We start from the raw sequence: 17068 nt of genomic DNA on the forward strand, positions 1-17068 counted from the left end.
AGTACATCTTAGGTGTTGCATTCTGGAGTCAGTTTTGCTATTTACATCGCTGCTTCACAGATTCTTAACAAATCAGTTAATTTGAATTCGACTTTTGTTCAAACCAAAGGAGAGGAGGAAAAAGGTTTAAAAACACAAAAGCTGAGAAAGTTGACAGCTATTTAGTTGCGTCTCCTTGAACAGAATTTATTGAATTAGGGGAAGTTTGTCCTTGATTTGTATTTCCTTTATAGTTATCAGTTGTACATTTTGGCCAGACACCCAACTGCTCACATTTCTTGTGTGTATGATTTACTCTAATTTTGCTTTGAGGAAATGATCAATCAGAAAACAGAGGGATGTAGGCCGGGTGCGGTGGCTCATGCCTGTAATTCCAGCACTTTGGGAGGCTGAGGCGGGCATATCACCTGAGGTCGGGAGTTTGAGACCACCTGGCCAACATAGTGAAACCCCCCATCTCTACCAAAAATACATAAATTAGGTGGGTGTGGTGGCACACACCTGTAATACCAGCTACTTAGGAAGCTGAGGCGGGAGAATCCCTTGAACCCAGGAGGCGGAGGTTGCAGTGAGCCAAGATCGCACCACTGCACTCCAGCCTGGGCAACAGAGACTCCATACAAACAAACAGACAAACAGAGGAATGTATACCAGCGAGTTGAGATACATCTTTTTGGAAAGAACATCATCTTTAATGAATTCTGTAAGAATTGGTTCAGCAATTAACATGGGGAAGTTCATACAGGTGAGATCTTTTAAAAAGTTTTTTAAAGAAAAGCAAAAAAGCAAGAATACTGGTGAAGATCCTTGGTTTCTAACAATGTCAATCTATTACACAGCAATTGAGCCACCTGGAGAATATGAAAATTCAAATTTCCATCCTCATCTGCCTTCTGAAGACTGGGGATACACAGCGGCCACCTTTATCTTTCTAGGCTATCTGGATGACTAGAACGCAGTAATGGTGCTAGGACAATTGACACCACTGCTGTCACCCTCACCCACAGTATAAAGTTATCTGTGATCTCTTTTCTGAAAATCTAAGCTGTCTACAGGCTGGGGTTAAAGCACTTAGAGAAGTTTTATCTTCTTCAGAGAACTGTTTTCAGCAATTCCCTACCAGTTATACCTTTAAGAAACAGGTTAAATGGATGCATATGATTTTATTTTGTTGTTAAGCATTTAGTTTTGGAACTGGAAGTAGTCTTGAAAAGAGAACTAGTACCCTGCCCTTGCAGGGCAAAAGAATTGGTAGTTGCTACTTTTCTACTGACCAGCAGCATATATTATAGGAATGTGACATTTTCGGAAACAGAGTCTTGCTCTGTTGCCCAGGCTGGAGTGCAGTGGCGTGACCTCGGCTCGCTGTAACCTCCACCTCCCCAGCTCAAGCAGTTCTCATGCCTCGGCCTCCCTAGTAGCTGAGACTACAGATGGGCGTCACCATGCCTGGCTAATTTTTGTATTTTTAGTAGAGATGGGGTTTTGCCACATGGGCCAGTCTGGTCTCAAACTCCTGGCCTCAAATGACCCACCCATCTTGGCCTCCCACAATGCTGGGGTAGCAGGTGTGAGCCACCGCACCGGGCTGGAAGGGGACTTTACACGTCAGTAGCCTCAGAGCACATCTACTGCCAGGACTTCCTCTGAGTTTAGATTATGGGTTCTGGAAGCCTTAAAAACATTCTCTTTCACTTGCACACCTAGGTGCAAGTTTAAGGTTACTTGTATAACCTTAAAAGTTGCCTCCACCAAGCCCAACTTTTTTTTTTTTGAGATGGGAGTCTCGCTCTGTCACCCAGGCTGGAGTACAATGGCATGATCTTGGCCCACGGCAACCTCCGCTTCCTGGGTTCAAGCAATTCTTCTGCCTCAGCCTCCGGAGGAGCTGGGATTAGAGGTACCTGCCACCATGCCCAGCTAATTTTTGTATTTTTAGTAGAGATGAGGTTTCACCATGTTGGCCAGGCTGGTCTCGAACTCCTGACCTCATGATCTGCCCACCTTGGCCTCCCAAAGTGCTAGGATTACAGGTGTGAGCCACCATGCCCGGCCTAGCCCAGCTTTTTCTTTATCTCAGTTCTACATACTACCGTTAGCATTAGTGATTTGGGCACTGACTGCTTCTAGTGGATGTGTGGGATGGTCTTGCTTATATTAAGTTCAGAGTCTCATTCTCAGGTTTCTAGGATGTAGTATAGTGTAGTAGGAAGTTTATAAACTTCAGAGCTTATGGGTCAAATCCCACTTATGGCACTTACTTGCATACACTGTGGACACATTGCTTAGCACGAGTTCAACTTCCCCATGTAGAGTAAGACCTACTTTATAAGGTAGCTGTGAGGACCACGGTAACATCTGTAAAACACACAGTACAGTGCTCCAAAAGACAGTAGCTATTAATATGGTATGTTAGCAATAGAGCTCCATATTCTTTTGTGGATGAAATACAAAGAAAACAAGTAGCACTGGTAACAACACATTTATTTACGTACCCTGTTGTGTGACCGGGAGGTGTTTTTCACTTTCCAATAATTGATTCAGTTATAACAATTAAAATTCCAGAAGGTAAACTAGTAATTTATTGTTGCTCATAAGCATAGGTAAACAGACATGGTACCACAATAAAGGAATCTTAAAACACTTCTAACGTTTTGGAATAGGTTTGAATATGGACCAATATACTTTGCCAATGGACCCAACGGATTGCCAATATATTTCTAAAATGTCATAGTTCTCTTCAGACACAACAGAAGAAATCTGGATCTAATTTTTAAACCTCAGAAATTTAACCAAGATGATTAGGAAGATGCGAAAGGCCGGCAGTACTTAAGCCTGTCATATTTATCACCAATATAACTGTATTGCTATTAAAAGTAAAATCATGGTAGGGAGCAGCCAACTAATTGCTAGTCTCAGTTCATAGATTTAGTATTTTTTGAAAATAATTCACCTCAGATGGCAGGCTATACAAATTTAAAGTAGTCATAACTTAACCTTTTGTGTACTAGTTAAAGCAATTCAGATAGATCCCAAGTCAAAGAACTAAATGGTGTTATCAAATTGGGTTTCATATCAGAAATCAGCCATTTCCAAACAACTGCATCATATAGGACATTTTCTTTCAGACTGCCTTTTATTCCTGGCTTCAAATCTTACTCACAGTATATGTTTTTAGAGAGTTTGGTAAGTGTAACAAATGGGTACTCATTGGTAGAGCAGGATATAAGAATGTGCTGATCACCAAGTATGAGATTTACATTACATTAAATTAAAATTATATAATGTTGGAAATAGACAATATAGGGAGTTCCCAGATCCTAGAAATTATTATGGCTAAGGAAACAGAGAACTCAAGAAAGGAATCTACCTCCAAGAAACTAATTCAGTATAGTAAAATAGAATTAAGTGCCCTGTCTTAGGAAAAATTTATTAAGAATAAGGAACAACTGGGACATCATACATCGTTTCTTTGGAGATTAAAGTGCAGGCTATGAAATGGCATATAAAATAATGCATAAAATAGTGCAATCTTAAGGTGCCATTATTTTTATTACACATAGCCTAGTTTTATGTCCATTTTCTCTCAAAAAATCCAGCTGTAGTGACACCTTTTAGCTTATTAATTTAGGCATTACTTACACTGTTTTACCCACCTTTGGGGCTACATAGAATATTTTAACATTTTTAACATGTAGAATAATTGCGCATACATCTTGAAACTACTAAATAGAGATTAAGGCAAGCCCCTGCAAAGTTCAGTACTCCAAAAAACGTGTTTTACAAAAAAATTGCTTCCCAAATCAGTGGCTTTTGACTGGATGATACCCCAATAGTCTTTAAAACTAAGTATAATGACTCTCAATACATTTGCATTTGCTCCATTATTTCCAGGCTCTGTACAGGAGTTTGAAAAACAACAGGTTCTATAACCTCAGAATCTGTGAAAACCAGGTAAGCCAAGTGCATGTGGGAGATAAGCAGAGGATCCAGCTGGGGTGGGGATAAGGCCAGCCCTTTTCATTTCTTAGGCACGCCTTTTCACATTGTTATCCATGTGTGTAGCGCTGTACCATAATACATCCCTATGTGGGAATGACCCCTTAACATGGAGATGTCTCCTCTGAAAAACAGCCAAGGAAGATGACGGGAATACTTCAAGAAATGTTGCACTAAGACAACGCAATATTAACAACACACAGCATTTAAATACCTGACTTAAAATGCAGGGCAGAATGGTTCTCTCAGGAGGTTAATTTACAGTTTTTCTGTAACATATGTCAGTTTCACCTGATCAAAATAATCTGCAGTTTGTTGAACCTTAAATACCATTATGCTATCCATAAGTAAGCATAACGGCTAATAACTGTCCTAATAACTGGTGAAGGCAACATCCTAACATGTTTTAGCTAAATAGCCTAAGATTTAAGATCTGAACAACCGAACGAACTGTAGTGCTTTATTCTCCTACTGCATGGAACATTCATGCATTAACAAGTGCAATGAATTAGCTTTATGAATAGGTAAGTGTATGCAATAGAAATTTGGATTTTGTAATGGAAAATTTACCTTCTAACAGTGTGACTACTTATTATGAAAGCCATATACACATGTTAACTAATGGAAGACTACACAGATGTTTAGGCTATCTAGATGTAGTTTAAAAAGAAATTCAGGAAACTTAATAGTTCATGAACGACCATTAAAGAAATAGTCTGGGGCTGTATCCCTTTGATGCACACGGATCACACTCTGTAAATCTGTAAACACATACTCTGATACGTAAAAATAAAGTCTTCCTGTGACCAGAAAAGCAGACTAGTAGAGGCCCTGGGTATTCCACCAGGCCTCCTCTAAAGATACGATAATATGGCTAAATACTCTGATTATAAAAATGAGAAGTGCTGAGAAAATAAGTTCCAGACGGGGACTTTTATGGATGATCTTGGCTGACAAATGTTTTTTGGAAATTGTTTTATTTTAAAATTACCTTCCCAACAAACCATGAAACACTTGGATGTTACTTTATGGTTTTTCATTGAAAACATACTACATTGTAAATGGAATTTCAAAGTCAGACATAGAATTGATGAAGATCTAAGGACAATATTATGTAAGGACAATATTAAAAATGGATAGAAAAAGCTTCGTCTGGTGAGGTTAATTTAAAGGACGCACAGCCATGTCACGGTGGACGGATAAAAGGCGATAGCCTTGTGCTCTTATTCGACTAAGGCGTCTACCAAACCTTAGGGTTACACAGGCGCCAACCCCCGCCTGGAAAGGGACAGTTTTCTATATTACACCCAAATTTACTTTAAATAACTGAAGCCCAAGGCAACAGCTGTTTAAAAGAACTTAACAGTCAAACAGCTACATAATTTAGTAAATTAAAATACAACTAAGACAGTGATAACTGAATGTCTCAAAAATATACAACTGGGGAAAATAACCACTGTGCACAATTTGGAGGTTGTTAAAGTGACCACTTAGGAGGTTGAACAGTGCAAGACATGCTTTTCCAGTTACAAGCTCAAAACAGGAGTGCAAACAAAATTAAAGCTTTTGTTTAAAGTTGTAGGATAAGGAAAGCTTGAAACTAATATTAAAAAGCTTCCCTCAAGGTCATCCCCCAGAAATGAAATAATCAAAACGCTTTTTCATGGTACAATTTTCCTCAATGAACTTTGCTGCAATGGCAAAACTGCATCCCGCAAGTCGAGTCCCCTACTCACTCACCACATCTGATCAACTGAGCACATGGTGGTGAGCAAAGAGGAGTACTAACTCCCAGAGGTCCAATATTGATAGAAAGAGCCTTGGAATTTGGGGTTCTGCCTTAGCCAGTGTACCTGAACCCTACAGAGAACAGATAAAGCAATAGGCTTTAATAGTCTCTTGTTTCTATAAAACTGGAGGACAAATGGATGAAAAATTCCCCCTCTAGAGGCAAGCTGTTGCGGTGGAAGATGTTAAGCGCTTAAACTAAGACGCCGCTCTAAAAAGTGGAGAAGTATAGAGGTTCAAGATCAATACCAGTGCAAGAGCTTTTTAAGTGAGTTGATTAGGCAATGCATGCATCCATCCATGCAAATGTAGGACATGGCCCCCAAAGAGAATTGAAAACATGTATAACAGCTGGGTAAGTTTCTTGCCAGTAGTTTATAAAAATATATAGTCAATACTGTAGAGCCTCCTTCTACAGTCAATACTATGGAAGTCCATTTTAGTTACCCATTACTTCAATACCAAAAAGCATTAACTACTTTTCAGACATTCCAGACAAAGGTCACTTATAACAAAAAGACGACTTAAAAAAAAAAAAAAAGAACCAAGATAGTGTCCATTTAAAAAGTAGGTCTTTTCTTTCAAGTGAACAGGACATTTTCTGTATTAAACTTAACTTCTGTTTAGTCTGTCAAGACTGGGTTTAAGATCCTTATGTATGTGCATATATGCAGAAACAAATTAACTTACTTTCAACATTATCTGCACAGAAAAAAGTTAACTCCTCAAAACATGATAGAACAGGTCTGGTTAGTACAAATCTATTGCAAAGTAAAAAGATTCTGTGCATCAGTTCAATCAGGAGAAGCGGGAAAAGAATGTCCCAACCATAAGAGTTCAAGTTTAAGTTGTGTTCTGAAAGCCTAGAAGCTTAAGGGACACCGTGTTGCTCACAGTATCCTGATATGCGTAACTGCTTAAGCTACTAAGCTGCGTCTTCCTCTGGAACTAGAACCACATTCCAATTTACTTTCTATTCCGAAGACGTTTAGATTTCCTAAGAGAGTCTATGGCTTCTGTGGCCTTTTTTCGTTTCCGAGGAGACTCCTCATTCTGCCCAGACCCTGAGGAATTTCCTACAGCACTTTCCATTACTTCTCGTAGTTTGCGTTCTAGCTCTGCCAACCGTGCATTTTGTTCACCTATGATCTGGGTCTGCTCTAGCAGTTTCTGGTCCTGGTCTTGAAGCTGTTTTTGCTGTTCTTGCACTTTGGTGCGAAGCTCAGAAATTTCACGCCTGAGAACAGTCACGCCAGCACCATTTGTTTTAACCTGCTGCTGGAGTTTGGTAACCTCTTGTCTTGAAGGGTTTTGCTTGGAGAAGAGCTGCATTGTTGTTAGGGCTGCAGATGGTCCTGGAACTGTGGAGGAATAATTTAAAAGGGTCAGTCACTTAAAATGTTTCTCTACCAGTCTTACACTTATTTAAAAATGGAATACCCTTATTATGTCACTTCTGAGAATTTCTTCTTCTTTGCAATCCAGTTGGTCAATTGGGTTAATCATCATAATTTAACATCTTATTTTAACTATAAATGAGTTTAAATTCTGATTCTTCTGCTCATGTGGCAGTATATAGACTGCCAGGAAATGAAGAAAGGCATTTAATGGCATAAACTTGAGTTTAAAATATTGTAAAATATTTTCAGAACCTAGTGACAAAATACAAGCAGTAAAATTAGAAAATAATAATTTTTTTTTTTTTTTGAGATGGAGTCTCGCTCTGTCGCCCAGGCTAAAGTGCAGTGGCACGATCTCGGCTCACTGCAAGCTCCTCCTCCCAGGTACACGCCCTTCTCCTGCCTCAGCCTCCCGAGTAGCTGGGACTACAGGCGCCCGCCACCACACCCGGCTACTTTCTTTTTGCATTTTTTGTAGAGATGGGGTTTCACCATGTTAGCCAGGATGGTTTGGATCTCCTGACCTCGTGATCCACTCGCCTCAGCCTCCCAAAGTGCTGGGATTACAGATGCATTGAAGCACTGTGCCTGGCCAGAAAATAATTATTTTCTATCTAATTCACATAACAAACACACTTTCAAGTTAGAAGTACAGACCTACAGGTTGCACGTTTCTAATCCAGAAATCTGAAATCCAAAATCTGAAACTTCTTGAGCACCAACATGATGCTCAAGGAAATGGCTCATTGGAGCATTTTGGATTGTGGGTATGTGGATAAGAAACTGTGCAGCCAGTACATGTAATGCAAATATTCCAAACTCTGAAAAAAAGCTGAAATCTGAAACACATCTGGTCCTAAGAAATTTGGATAAGGGATACTCAACCTGTATCGTGTTCTTAAGTTCACTCTGAACTTAAGTTATTTGCAAAGGCTTCAACTTTAGCCAAATGATAGGACTCCATTAAAGAGTGGGTTACATCATACATTATGATCACAAAGAATTCCTGGCATGGTGTAGGAGGGCCTTGGACCTACTCTTTCAGGAATAATTAGAATGTAACACAAGCATAAAAATAACTATTTTAAACAAAGAACCTACTTTCTTTTAACCTTATCTACTGAAGATTTTTTAAAAGAACCAGATGGGTCCATTCATACCCTAAACACATCATGTTAATCTTCTCCTTGAGCATCTAAATAACTGTATTTCCTTTATGGATGCATTCCTCTTTCCCTCTCTGCTTATCCATATCCAACTTCTACTTATTCACCAAGGCTTAAATCAATCCTTACCTCCTGTGATGTTTCCATCAGACTAGCCAGCACTGATCTACCTTAAAATTGTTTCTCTGCTCTCATTTGACATTTAATTGGACATTGCATTACTTGTTTTGCCTATGATAATTTAACTTCAAGTCTGAGTATATCTTACCTTTTGAAATAGTAAGATCCTTGAGAGCAGACACCACGTATTACACTTCCTTTTAGTCTCCACAGGACACAGTACAGTGCTGTGCGCATAATAGGTACTCAATAAATAACAGATATATTAATGCTGAGATGTGTAGGCTTTATTACTCAATTACAGAGAGCCACTTGGTTGCCTCACTGAATACTACAGGGAGCTAACTAATCTGAACAAAATAAAAAGTTCTACTAAATTCTTTCCTAATTAAAGTACTTGCCAGAGTTGGGGATATTAAATAATTAAGTCTTTCAGTAGATAAAGGCACAAATCTCTAGGAGCCAATATACTTTTGCAAAAACAGTTATTTAGCACAGATGAAGTGATACTGTTCAAAATAGCCTTATGAACCCTGTCCTTCAAAGTAGCAGCCGGGCGTGGTGGCTCATGCCTGTAATCCCAGCACTTTGGGAGGCCAAGGCGGGCGGATTACAAGGTCAGGAGTTCCAGACCAACAACCTAAACAACATGGTGAAACCCCGTTTCTACTAAAAAATACAAAAATTAGCCGGGCGTGGTGGTGTGCACCTGTAATCCCAGCTACTCAGGAGGCTGAGGCAGGAGAATTGCTTGAACCTGGGAGGTGGAGGTTGCAGTGAGCAGAGATCACGCCATTGCACTCCAGCCTGGGTGACAGAGTGAGACTCCATCTCAAAATAAATAAATAAATAAATAAATGAATAAAAAAAAATAAAGTAGCAGCCAGACACTTTGGGGGCTGAAATAATTCACCAAATATTTCCCTGAAGAATTTTTGGCATTTTATCTGGTATATTTGTTTTTTAAAAAAATGAATATTAATTCATCAGAAACATAAAAAAAAGTCCTCAAATTACAATGGTTCAAGTTAATGATTTTTTTTTTTTTTTGAGACAGAGTCTCACTCTGTTGCCCAGGCTGGAGTGCAATGCCATGATCTTGGCTCACTACAACCTCTGCCTCTTGGGTTCAAGTGATTTGCATGCCTCAGCCTCCCTAGTAGCTGGGACTACAGGCGTGCACCACCATGCCTGGCTAATTTTTTGGTATTTTTTTAGTAGAGACAGGGTTTTACCATGTTGGCCAGGTTGGTCTCGAACTCCTGACCTCAGGTGATCTGCCTGCCTTGGCCTCCCAAAGTCCTGGGATTACAGGCGTGAGCCACCGTGCCCAGCCAACTTAATGATTTTTTGACTTTACGATGGTATGGAAGTGACAGACATTCAGTAGAAACTGTACCTCAGGTATCCACAGAACCATTCTGCTTTTCACTTTCAGTATAATAGAAAATGAATTCAGTAAATTACACAAGGATGCTTTATCGTAAAATATGCTTTGCTAGATAATTTTGCCCAACTGTAAGCTACTGTTAAGTGTTCTGAGCATGTTTAAGGTAGGTTAGGCTAAGCTATGATGTTTGGTAGGCTCGTGTATTAAGTGCATTTTTTGACTTACAATATTTTCTACTTATGACGGGTTTATCAGGATGTAATCCCATTGTAAATTAAGGAGCATCTGTACGTAACTTCTCTTTTTTTTTTTTTTTTGAGACGGAGTCTCGCTCTGTCGCCCAGGCTGGAGTGCAGTGGCCAGATCTCAGCTCACTGCAAGCTCCGCCTCCCGGGTTCACGCCATTCTCCGGCCTCAGCCTCCAGAGTAGCTGGGACTACAGGCGCCCGCCACCTCGCCCGGCTAGTTTTTTGTATTTCTTAATAGAGACGGGGTTTCACCGTGTTAACCAGGATGGTCTCGATCTCCTGACCTCGTGATCCGCCCGTCTCGGCCTCCCAAAGTGCTGGGATTACAGGCTTGAGCCACCGCGCCCGGCCTGTACGTAACTTCTCACTTGTAATTCTATTACTTTTTTTTTTTTTTGGAGACAGGGTCTCACACCTCAGCTTCCTGAGTAGCTGGGGCCACAGGCATGCGCCACTAACACCCGGCTATTTTTAAAATTCTTTGTAGAGATGGGGGTTTCCCTATGTTTCCCGGGCTGGTCTTGAACTCCTGGGCTGAAGCAATCTTTCCGCCTCAGTCTCCCAAAGTGCTGGGACCACAGGCGTGGGCCACTGCGCCTGGTCCAGCAATCCTGTTTCTTTTTTTTTTTTTGACATAAGAGTTCTGCTCTTGTTGCCCAGGCTGGAGTGCAATGGCATGAATCTGGCTCACTACAACCTCTGCCTCCCCGGTTCAAGTGATTCTTCTGCCTCAGCTTCCAGAGTAGCTGGGATTACAGGTGTGCGCCTCCATGCCCAGCAAATTTTTGTATTTTTAGTAGATACAGGGTGGTCTCGAACTACTGACCTCAGTCAGGTGATCCACCCACCTTGGCCTCTCAAAGTGCTGGGATTACAAGTGTGTCCCACCGTGCCTGGCTGGGCCCAGCTATTCTATTTCTAATATGTTTATTGTAAGTCAATATGGATATGTGCAAAGATTTAGTCACAAGACTGCTCAGATTGTTCTTGAGTAAGCACTGAAAAGCTAGAAACAAGAAATGTGCCTAACTAGTGAATCAGTTGTATAAGTTATGGTTGATAATCCAATCTCATTAAAAATGATGCTGCCAATAAACAACTACTAACACAGAAAAGTTCAAGACACTTGATTAAGTGGAAAAAAACCAGAAATAAGTTACAAAATTATGTACAAACATGATTATAAAGTAGAGGTACCTGGAGGAGAGCCCATGAGTCTTCCGGAAACATCTGATCCTGGTAATTTCCTCTTTAAAATTGGAACAATCTTTTCATCAAAGTACTCCATTGCCATAGAGGATATATCCCTTAATTCTTGAAGTACTTCATGAGCTCGCTGAGGGGCTCTGGTAGAATTGACGTATCTCAACACGCGATAAATCTCATCAATCACCTTAAAATAATGAATTCTCATTAGCATTTTAGATTTTTCTTTTTTAATAAAGAAAACAGCTAAACAGGCAGAGAAGTAACTGCTTGTTCTGCAATTCCAGTAAAGACCTGTAGGGTGATTTAAGTGATGTACTGGCCACTGAAGAATATTGCTATTTACAACACATGGCTTTTGGGCTTGTTACAGTACTTTTTTTTTTAGATGGAGTTTCGCTCATTGCCCAAGCTGGAGTGCAGTGGTGCAATCTCAGCTCATTGCAACCTCTGCCTCTGGGGTTCAAGCAATTCTCTGCCTCAGTCTCCTGAGTGGCTGGAATAACAGGTGCCTGCCATCACGTGTGGCTAATTTTTTGTATTTTTAGTAGAGACGGGTTTCATGTTGTCCAGGTTGGTCTCAAACTCCTGACCTCAGAATCCACCCGCCTTGGCCTCCCAAAGTGCAGGGATTAGAGGCGTGAGCCACTGCGCCCGGCCTGTTACAATACTTTATACTTGCATTTATTAAACACCGTTTATGTAATCAGGTACTGTGTTGGGGCTGAGGAATCAGAATGCATCAAATAAAGCTCCTAACCCTGAAGGAAATCACAGTGTAACTGGGGAGATATGTGTGTACATAAGTGATACAAACAGATATACAAATTTCTATAGACACTAGAGGACTAAACTAATAAATTAAATCCTGTATGGGAGCTAGGGTAGGGTTGGAGATTGCCCAAACCCCTATTTTACTAATCCTCCAAACTTGAATCTGTTCCCCTAAGCTGCAGGGACTCAGTGTGATTTCTCCGCTCTTTTTAATACTGCCCCCATGTGCTCTATCCCTTTAAGTTTTGTTTCTCTGAGGCTTGTTATGGATTGGAATGCAGTCTTGTCACTTCTGTCATCACCAAAAGGTAGCAGAAGATCCTTTTTTGTTTTAATGATAATTGTAATGGAGAGAATACCTAACTCTCTTGCTGAAATGGTTAAGTGAACCTTCCTCAGGCATTTATGCGTTTAGCTTTCATCCCTGTGAATTTATAGGTTATCCTTAATTCTTCCCATGGCTTCAGTATAGACCTAAAGATAAAATTCCTTTTTTTCTTTTTTTTTTTAAGATGAAGTCTCACTGTGTTGTCCAGGCTAGAGTGCAATGGCACGATCCTGGCTCACTGTCACCTCCAATTACAGGGTTCAAGTGATTTTCCTGTCTCAACCTTCCAAGTAGCTAGGATTACAGGCATGCGCCACCACACCTGGCTAATTTTATATTTTTAGTAGAGATGGGGTTTCACCATGTTGGCCAGGCTGGTCTTAAACTCCTGACTTCAGGTGATCCACCCTTCTCGGCCTCCCGAAGTGCTGGGATTACAGGTGTGAGCCACCATGCCCGACCTAAAATTCCTATTTCTGAAGACCCCAATCTGGATGACATCTATGGGCCCTTACCTCACAAGAACTGAGGGTTAATCAACCAAACCATTCTGTCACCAAAATCTCAAACAACCTGGCATCCCACATATTCCTCCCACTGCATTTATCTAGCTTGTTCCCAACTCAGATCAATCTTATAATCCACCTTCCCTTCTCCTTTATTTAGGCTGCTGAGCACAGCCAGAGAAACAATCTTGCAGAATAGTATCAGGACAAATTCATAGCCCTTCACATTTTCTAGACTCTCAGCATAATATGATGATCGTTGTTAGTGGAGCATGATGTTTGCTTAATAAATGTCAGCAAAATCTAACCTTAGGATGTGTCCTTATCATAAGCCTGAGAAGACATCACAGAAGAGGTCAGGTTTGTGGGTCTGGAGAACTGAACAGGAAATGGCTTGGGCTGAGGTGGTGTCCATAGGCAGATGCAATGGGAGGTGAGATGTGCTGATTTTGAATCACATGGGACATGTAGGTAATATTTGCTAGCAGGTGGCTTGAGATACAGGTTGGGAGTTCAGAATTTTGGATGATGGCTGATTGCCAAGGGAGAAAATACATTTATTTCTGGCAATATTATATTATGAACTCACTTTAGAAGATAACACTTTTCCCCAATAAAAACTTACTGAACTACTATGTTAAGAACTATTACAGGCCGGGCACGGTGGCTCAAGCCTGTAATCCCAGCACTTTGGGAGGCCGAGACGGGCGGATCACGAGGTCAGGAGATAGAGACCATCCTGGCTAACACGGTGAAACCCCATCTCTACTAAATAAAAAAAAAAATACAAAAAACTAGCCGGGCGAGGTGGCGGGCGCCTGTAGTCCCAGCTACTCCGGAGGCCAAGGCAGGAGAATGGCATAAACCCGGGAGGCAGAGCTTGCAGTGAGCTGAGATCCGGCCACTGCACTCCAGCCCGGGTGACAGAGCGAGACTCCGTCTCAAAAAAAAAAAAAGAAATATTACATATATATATATATATATATATGTGTATATATATATATATATGTATGTATATATATATATATATAAAGAAATGAAAAACAGAGTACTTTCCCTTGGACTTACAATTTAATTATGTAAGCCTATCATAACTTGTAAGATAAACATTATTCAAGTATTAATTGAGTTCTTACTACGTACTTGTCACTTTTCAAAGTACTGGAGTAAAAAACAGTAAATAAAGATGACAAGATTATCATTTTCATTAAGCTAAAGTAAACAAGAAAATAATTTAAAGGAGTGCCACATGGAAAAAAGAGGGTAATGTGATAGTTTCTACCAGGAAAGGCAGGAATAACATGAGACAGGTGGTTGGGAAAGGATTCTTTGCCATTTGTAAGGTAAGACTGAATGATGAGGAAGAACTGATCGCTTGAAGATATAGGGAGAAAAGTGATTCAGGTAGAAATAGTAATGGCAGTGGCCCCAAGGTCAGTGTCAGCTTGGCTTGTTCAAGGAGTTCAAGGACTAGAAATAGACAAATTTTATACATACATGTATATATCCAAAGAGTAAATATTTGTGGAAGCTAGCTGATCAAGCTTTAAAAGTTTTTTTTTTTTTTTTTTTTGAGACGGAGTCTCGCTCTGTCGCCCAGGCTGGAGTGCAGTGGCCGGATCTCGGCTCACTGCAAGCTCCGCCTCCCGGGTTCTCGCCATTCTCCTGCCTCAGCCTCCCGAGTAGCTGGGACTACAGGCGTCCGCCACCTCGCCCGGCTAGTTTTTTGTATTTTTTAGTAGAGACGGGGTTTCACCGGGTTAGCCAGGATGGTCTCGATCTCCTGACCTCATGATCCACCCGTCTCGGCCTCCCAAAGTGCTGGGATTACAGGCTTGAGCCACCGCGCCCGGCCTATAAAAGTTATGTAATATATACATAATTAAGAGAGAGTTAATAAAATTAAAAATACAAGCCAAAGCAGAAAACCAGCATTTAAAGGGTCCTTCATACTGACCAATATTTATATACAGTGCTAGGATATTAACTGACCCATAGTAGTTTTGTGCTTATCAAAGTTTTACATATGGGTTATATATAGGAAAAGCAGCACAGTACTCCATAATTTTTTGAGACAGAGTTTCGCTCTTGTTGCCCAGGCTGGAAATGACCCGTTATTGGCTCACTGTAACCTCCGCCTCCTGGGTTCAAGTGATTCTCCTGCCTCAGCCTCCCAAGTAGCTAGGATTACAGGCGCCCGCCACTGCACCCAGCTAATTTTTGTATTTTTAGTAGAGACGGGGTTTCACCATGTTGGCCAGGCTGGTCTCAAACTCCTGACCTCAGGTGATCTGCCTGCTTTGGCCTCCCAAAGGGCTGGGATTACAGGCGTAAGCCACTGCGCCTGGCCTTCCATAATTTTTAAATGTTGTCCCCAAAGGCTAATATGTTGCATCTATAGATACAAACTGGACACCAGCCCTTTGAACTAAATCAAGTCCCCCACTGTTTTGCCCCAGGGCTTTTGTCCATTCAGATCCCGTTCCTGGAAAGCTGTCCCTGTGTATCTCCCTCACTTCAAATTCCTCAGTTATACACGAGGTCACAGTAACACTGTACTTTCTCAGAAGTCTTTTCTGAACCCTCCTCCAGTTTCAATCATGTTAACATCTTCATTCAACCCTTTATTCCCCTTCAGAATACACATTACAATTTGTAAGTACATCTTTTTGTTAATTTCTGTTTTCCCTATAATGTAGTAACTCTACGACAAAAGTGATCATACCATGTTTCACTGTCAGATCCCCAGAGCCTAGCAGTGTCTGGCACATGGCAGATACTCAATAAACAAGGGATAAAGGTAGTTAAGCATCTTAATTGTTTAATATTAATTGATACAACTAAACAAAACTGTTTAAGGGCAAATGACAGGATTAAATTCAACACAAGAATTTGTTTTTTGGCCAGGCATGGTGGCTCATACCTACGGAGCCAGCACTTTGGGAGGCCGAGGTGGGAAGACTGACTGGGGACAGGAGTTTGAGACCAGCCTGGGCAACACTGCGAGTTGTCTCTACAAAAAATTAAAAAATTAGGTGTGCACAGTGGCACATGCCTATAGTCCCATGAGCTGTGATTACCCCAGGTGACGGGGCTAGACTATCTCAAAAAAAAAAAAAAAAAAAAAATTACATGGTTTTTCAGAAGTCAGATGATTATGTTTTGAACACAAAGGTCATAGTAAACAAGATTTCTATTGAGAGGGACTTGTAAAAATACATAATACTTAAAATGGTACTTATATGTTTAATAAAATACTCATGGCCTTATTAATACACCTCTAGATATTTTACGTATATAAATACTGGTAGACAGAAGAATATAGTGTACTTGAGCTAGAATAGGACTGTTGTAATGGTATAGGCATGAATAAGACACAGATCCTATCCAGTGAAAGATGACTCTATGAAAGACCCATAAACAGCAAAGCAAAACTCAGACTGTAGTAAGTTCAATGTATAAGCAAAGTGCTGTGTGAAAACAGAGTAGAGATTAAGATCTGCTTGAGAGAACTGGGTAGGTCTAATGAAGGACATGGTAATGAGGAATAAGTAAAATTTCAACAGGTAAAGGAAGTCAGAGCAGGAGGAAGGTACATCTGGCTAAACAAAGCGTGGAGTGGAGCACAGGGATGATGTGGATGGCTAGGTGATAGGATAGCAATTCAACAATTTTTTTTTTTTTGACTCGCTCTGTCACCCAGGCTGGAGTACAGTGGCGTGATCTTGGCTCACTGCAAGCTCCACCTCCCAGGTTCACACCACTCTCCTGCTTCAGCCTCCTGAGTAGCTGGGACTACAGGCGCCCACCACCATGCCCAGCTAATTTTTTTGTATTTTTGTTTTTAGTAGAGACGGGGTTTCACCGTGTTAGCCAGGATAGTCTGGATCTCCTGACCTCGTGATCTGCCAGCCTTGGCCACCCAAAGTGCTGGGATTACAGGTGTGAGCCACTGCACCCAGCAGTAATTCAACATTTATACAGTAGTCATGCAGTACTATCGTGTACCAAGCACTTATTCTAAGATGTTTCTTAAAAACATATATTATACAATTAGTCCTTTTCCATGATCCTTATTCTTCAGAATAACTTTCATACCAAAATATCCTTCAGGGATTGCTAACTGATAGTAAATTATTAGGT

The 17068-nt window shown here is 40.7% G+C and overlaps 1 protein-coding gene across 2 annotated transcripts in view; it reads right to left on the bottom strand.

The window, feature by feature from the left end:
* Positions 1–2467: 2467 nt before the first annotated feature.
* FBXO28 (F-box protein 28) overlaps positions 2468–17068 on the bottom strand; it is a 44742-nt gene continuing 30141 nt past the window's right edge. Inside the window, exons 4-5 of one of the 2 annotated variants that reach the window (XM_025382228.1) lie at positions 11309–11504; positions 2468–7148 (exon numbers count right to left, since the gene is read on the bottom strand). In XM_025382228.1, coding sequence (XP_025238013.1) covers positions 6754–7148; positions 11309–11504 — 591 coding nt within the window. In that variant the 3' untranslated portion in view covers positions 2468–6753. The remainder of the gene's footprint in view (positions 7149–11308; positions 11505–17068) is intronic. The other variant, XM_025382238.1, reaches the window with a different exon arrangement.

The sequence above is a fragment of the Theropithecus gelada genome, chromosome 1, assembly GCF_003255815.1.
Source record: "Theropithecus gelada isolate Dixy chromosome 1, Tgel_1.0, whole genome shotgun sequence".
In the NCBI taxonomy this organism is placed as follows: domain Eukaryota; kingdom Metazoa; phylum Chordata; class Mammalia; order Primates; family Cercopithecidae; genus Theropithecus; species Theropithecus gelada.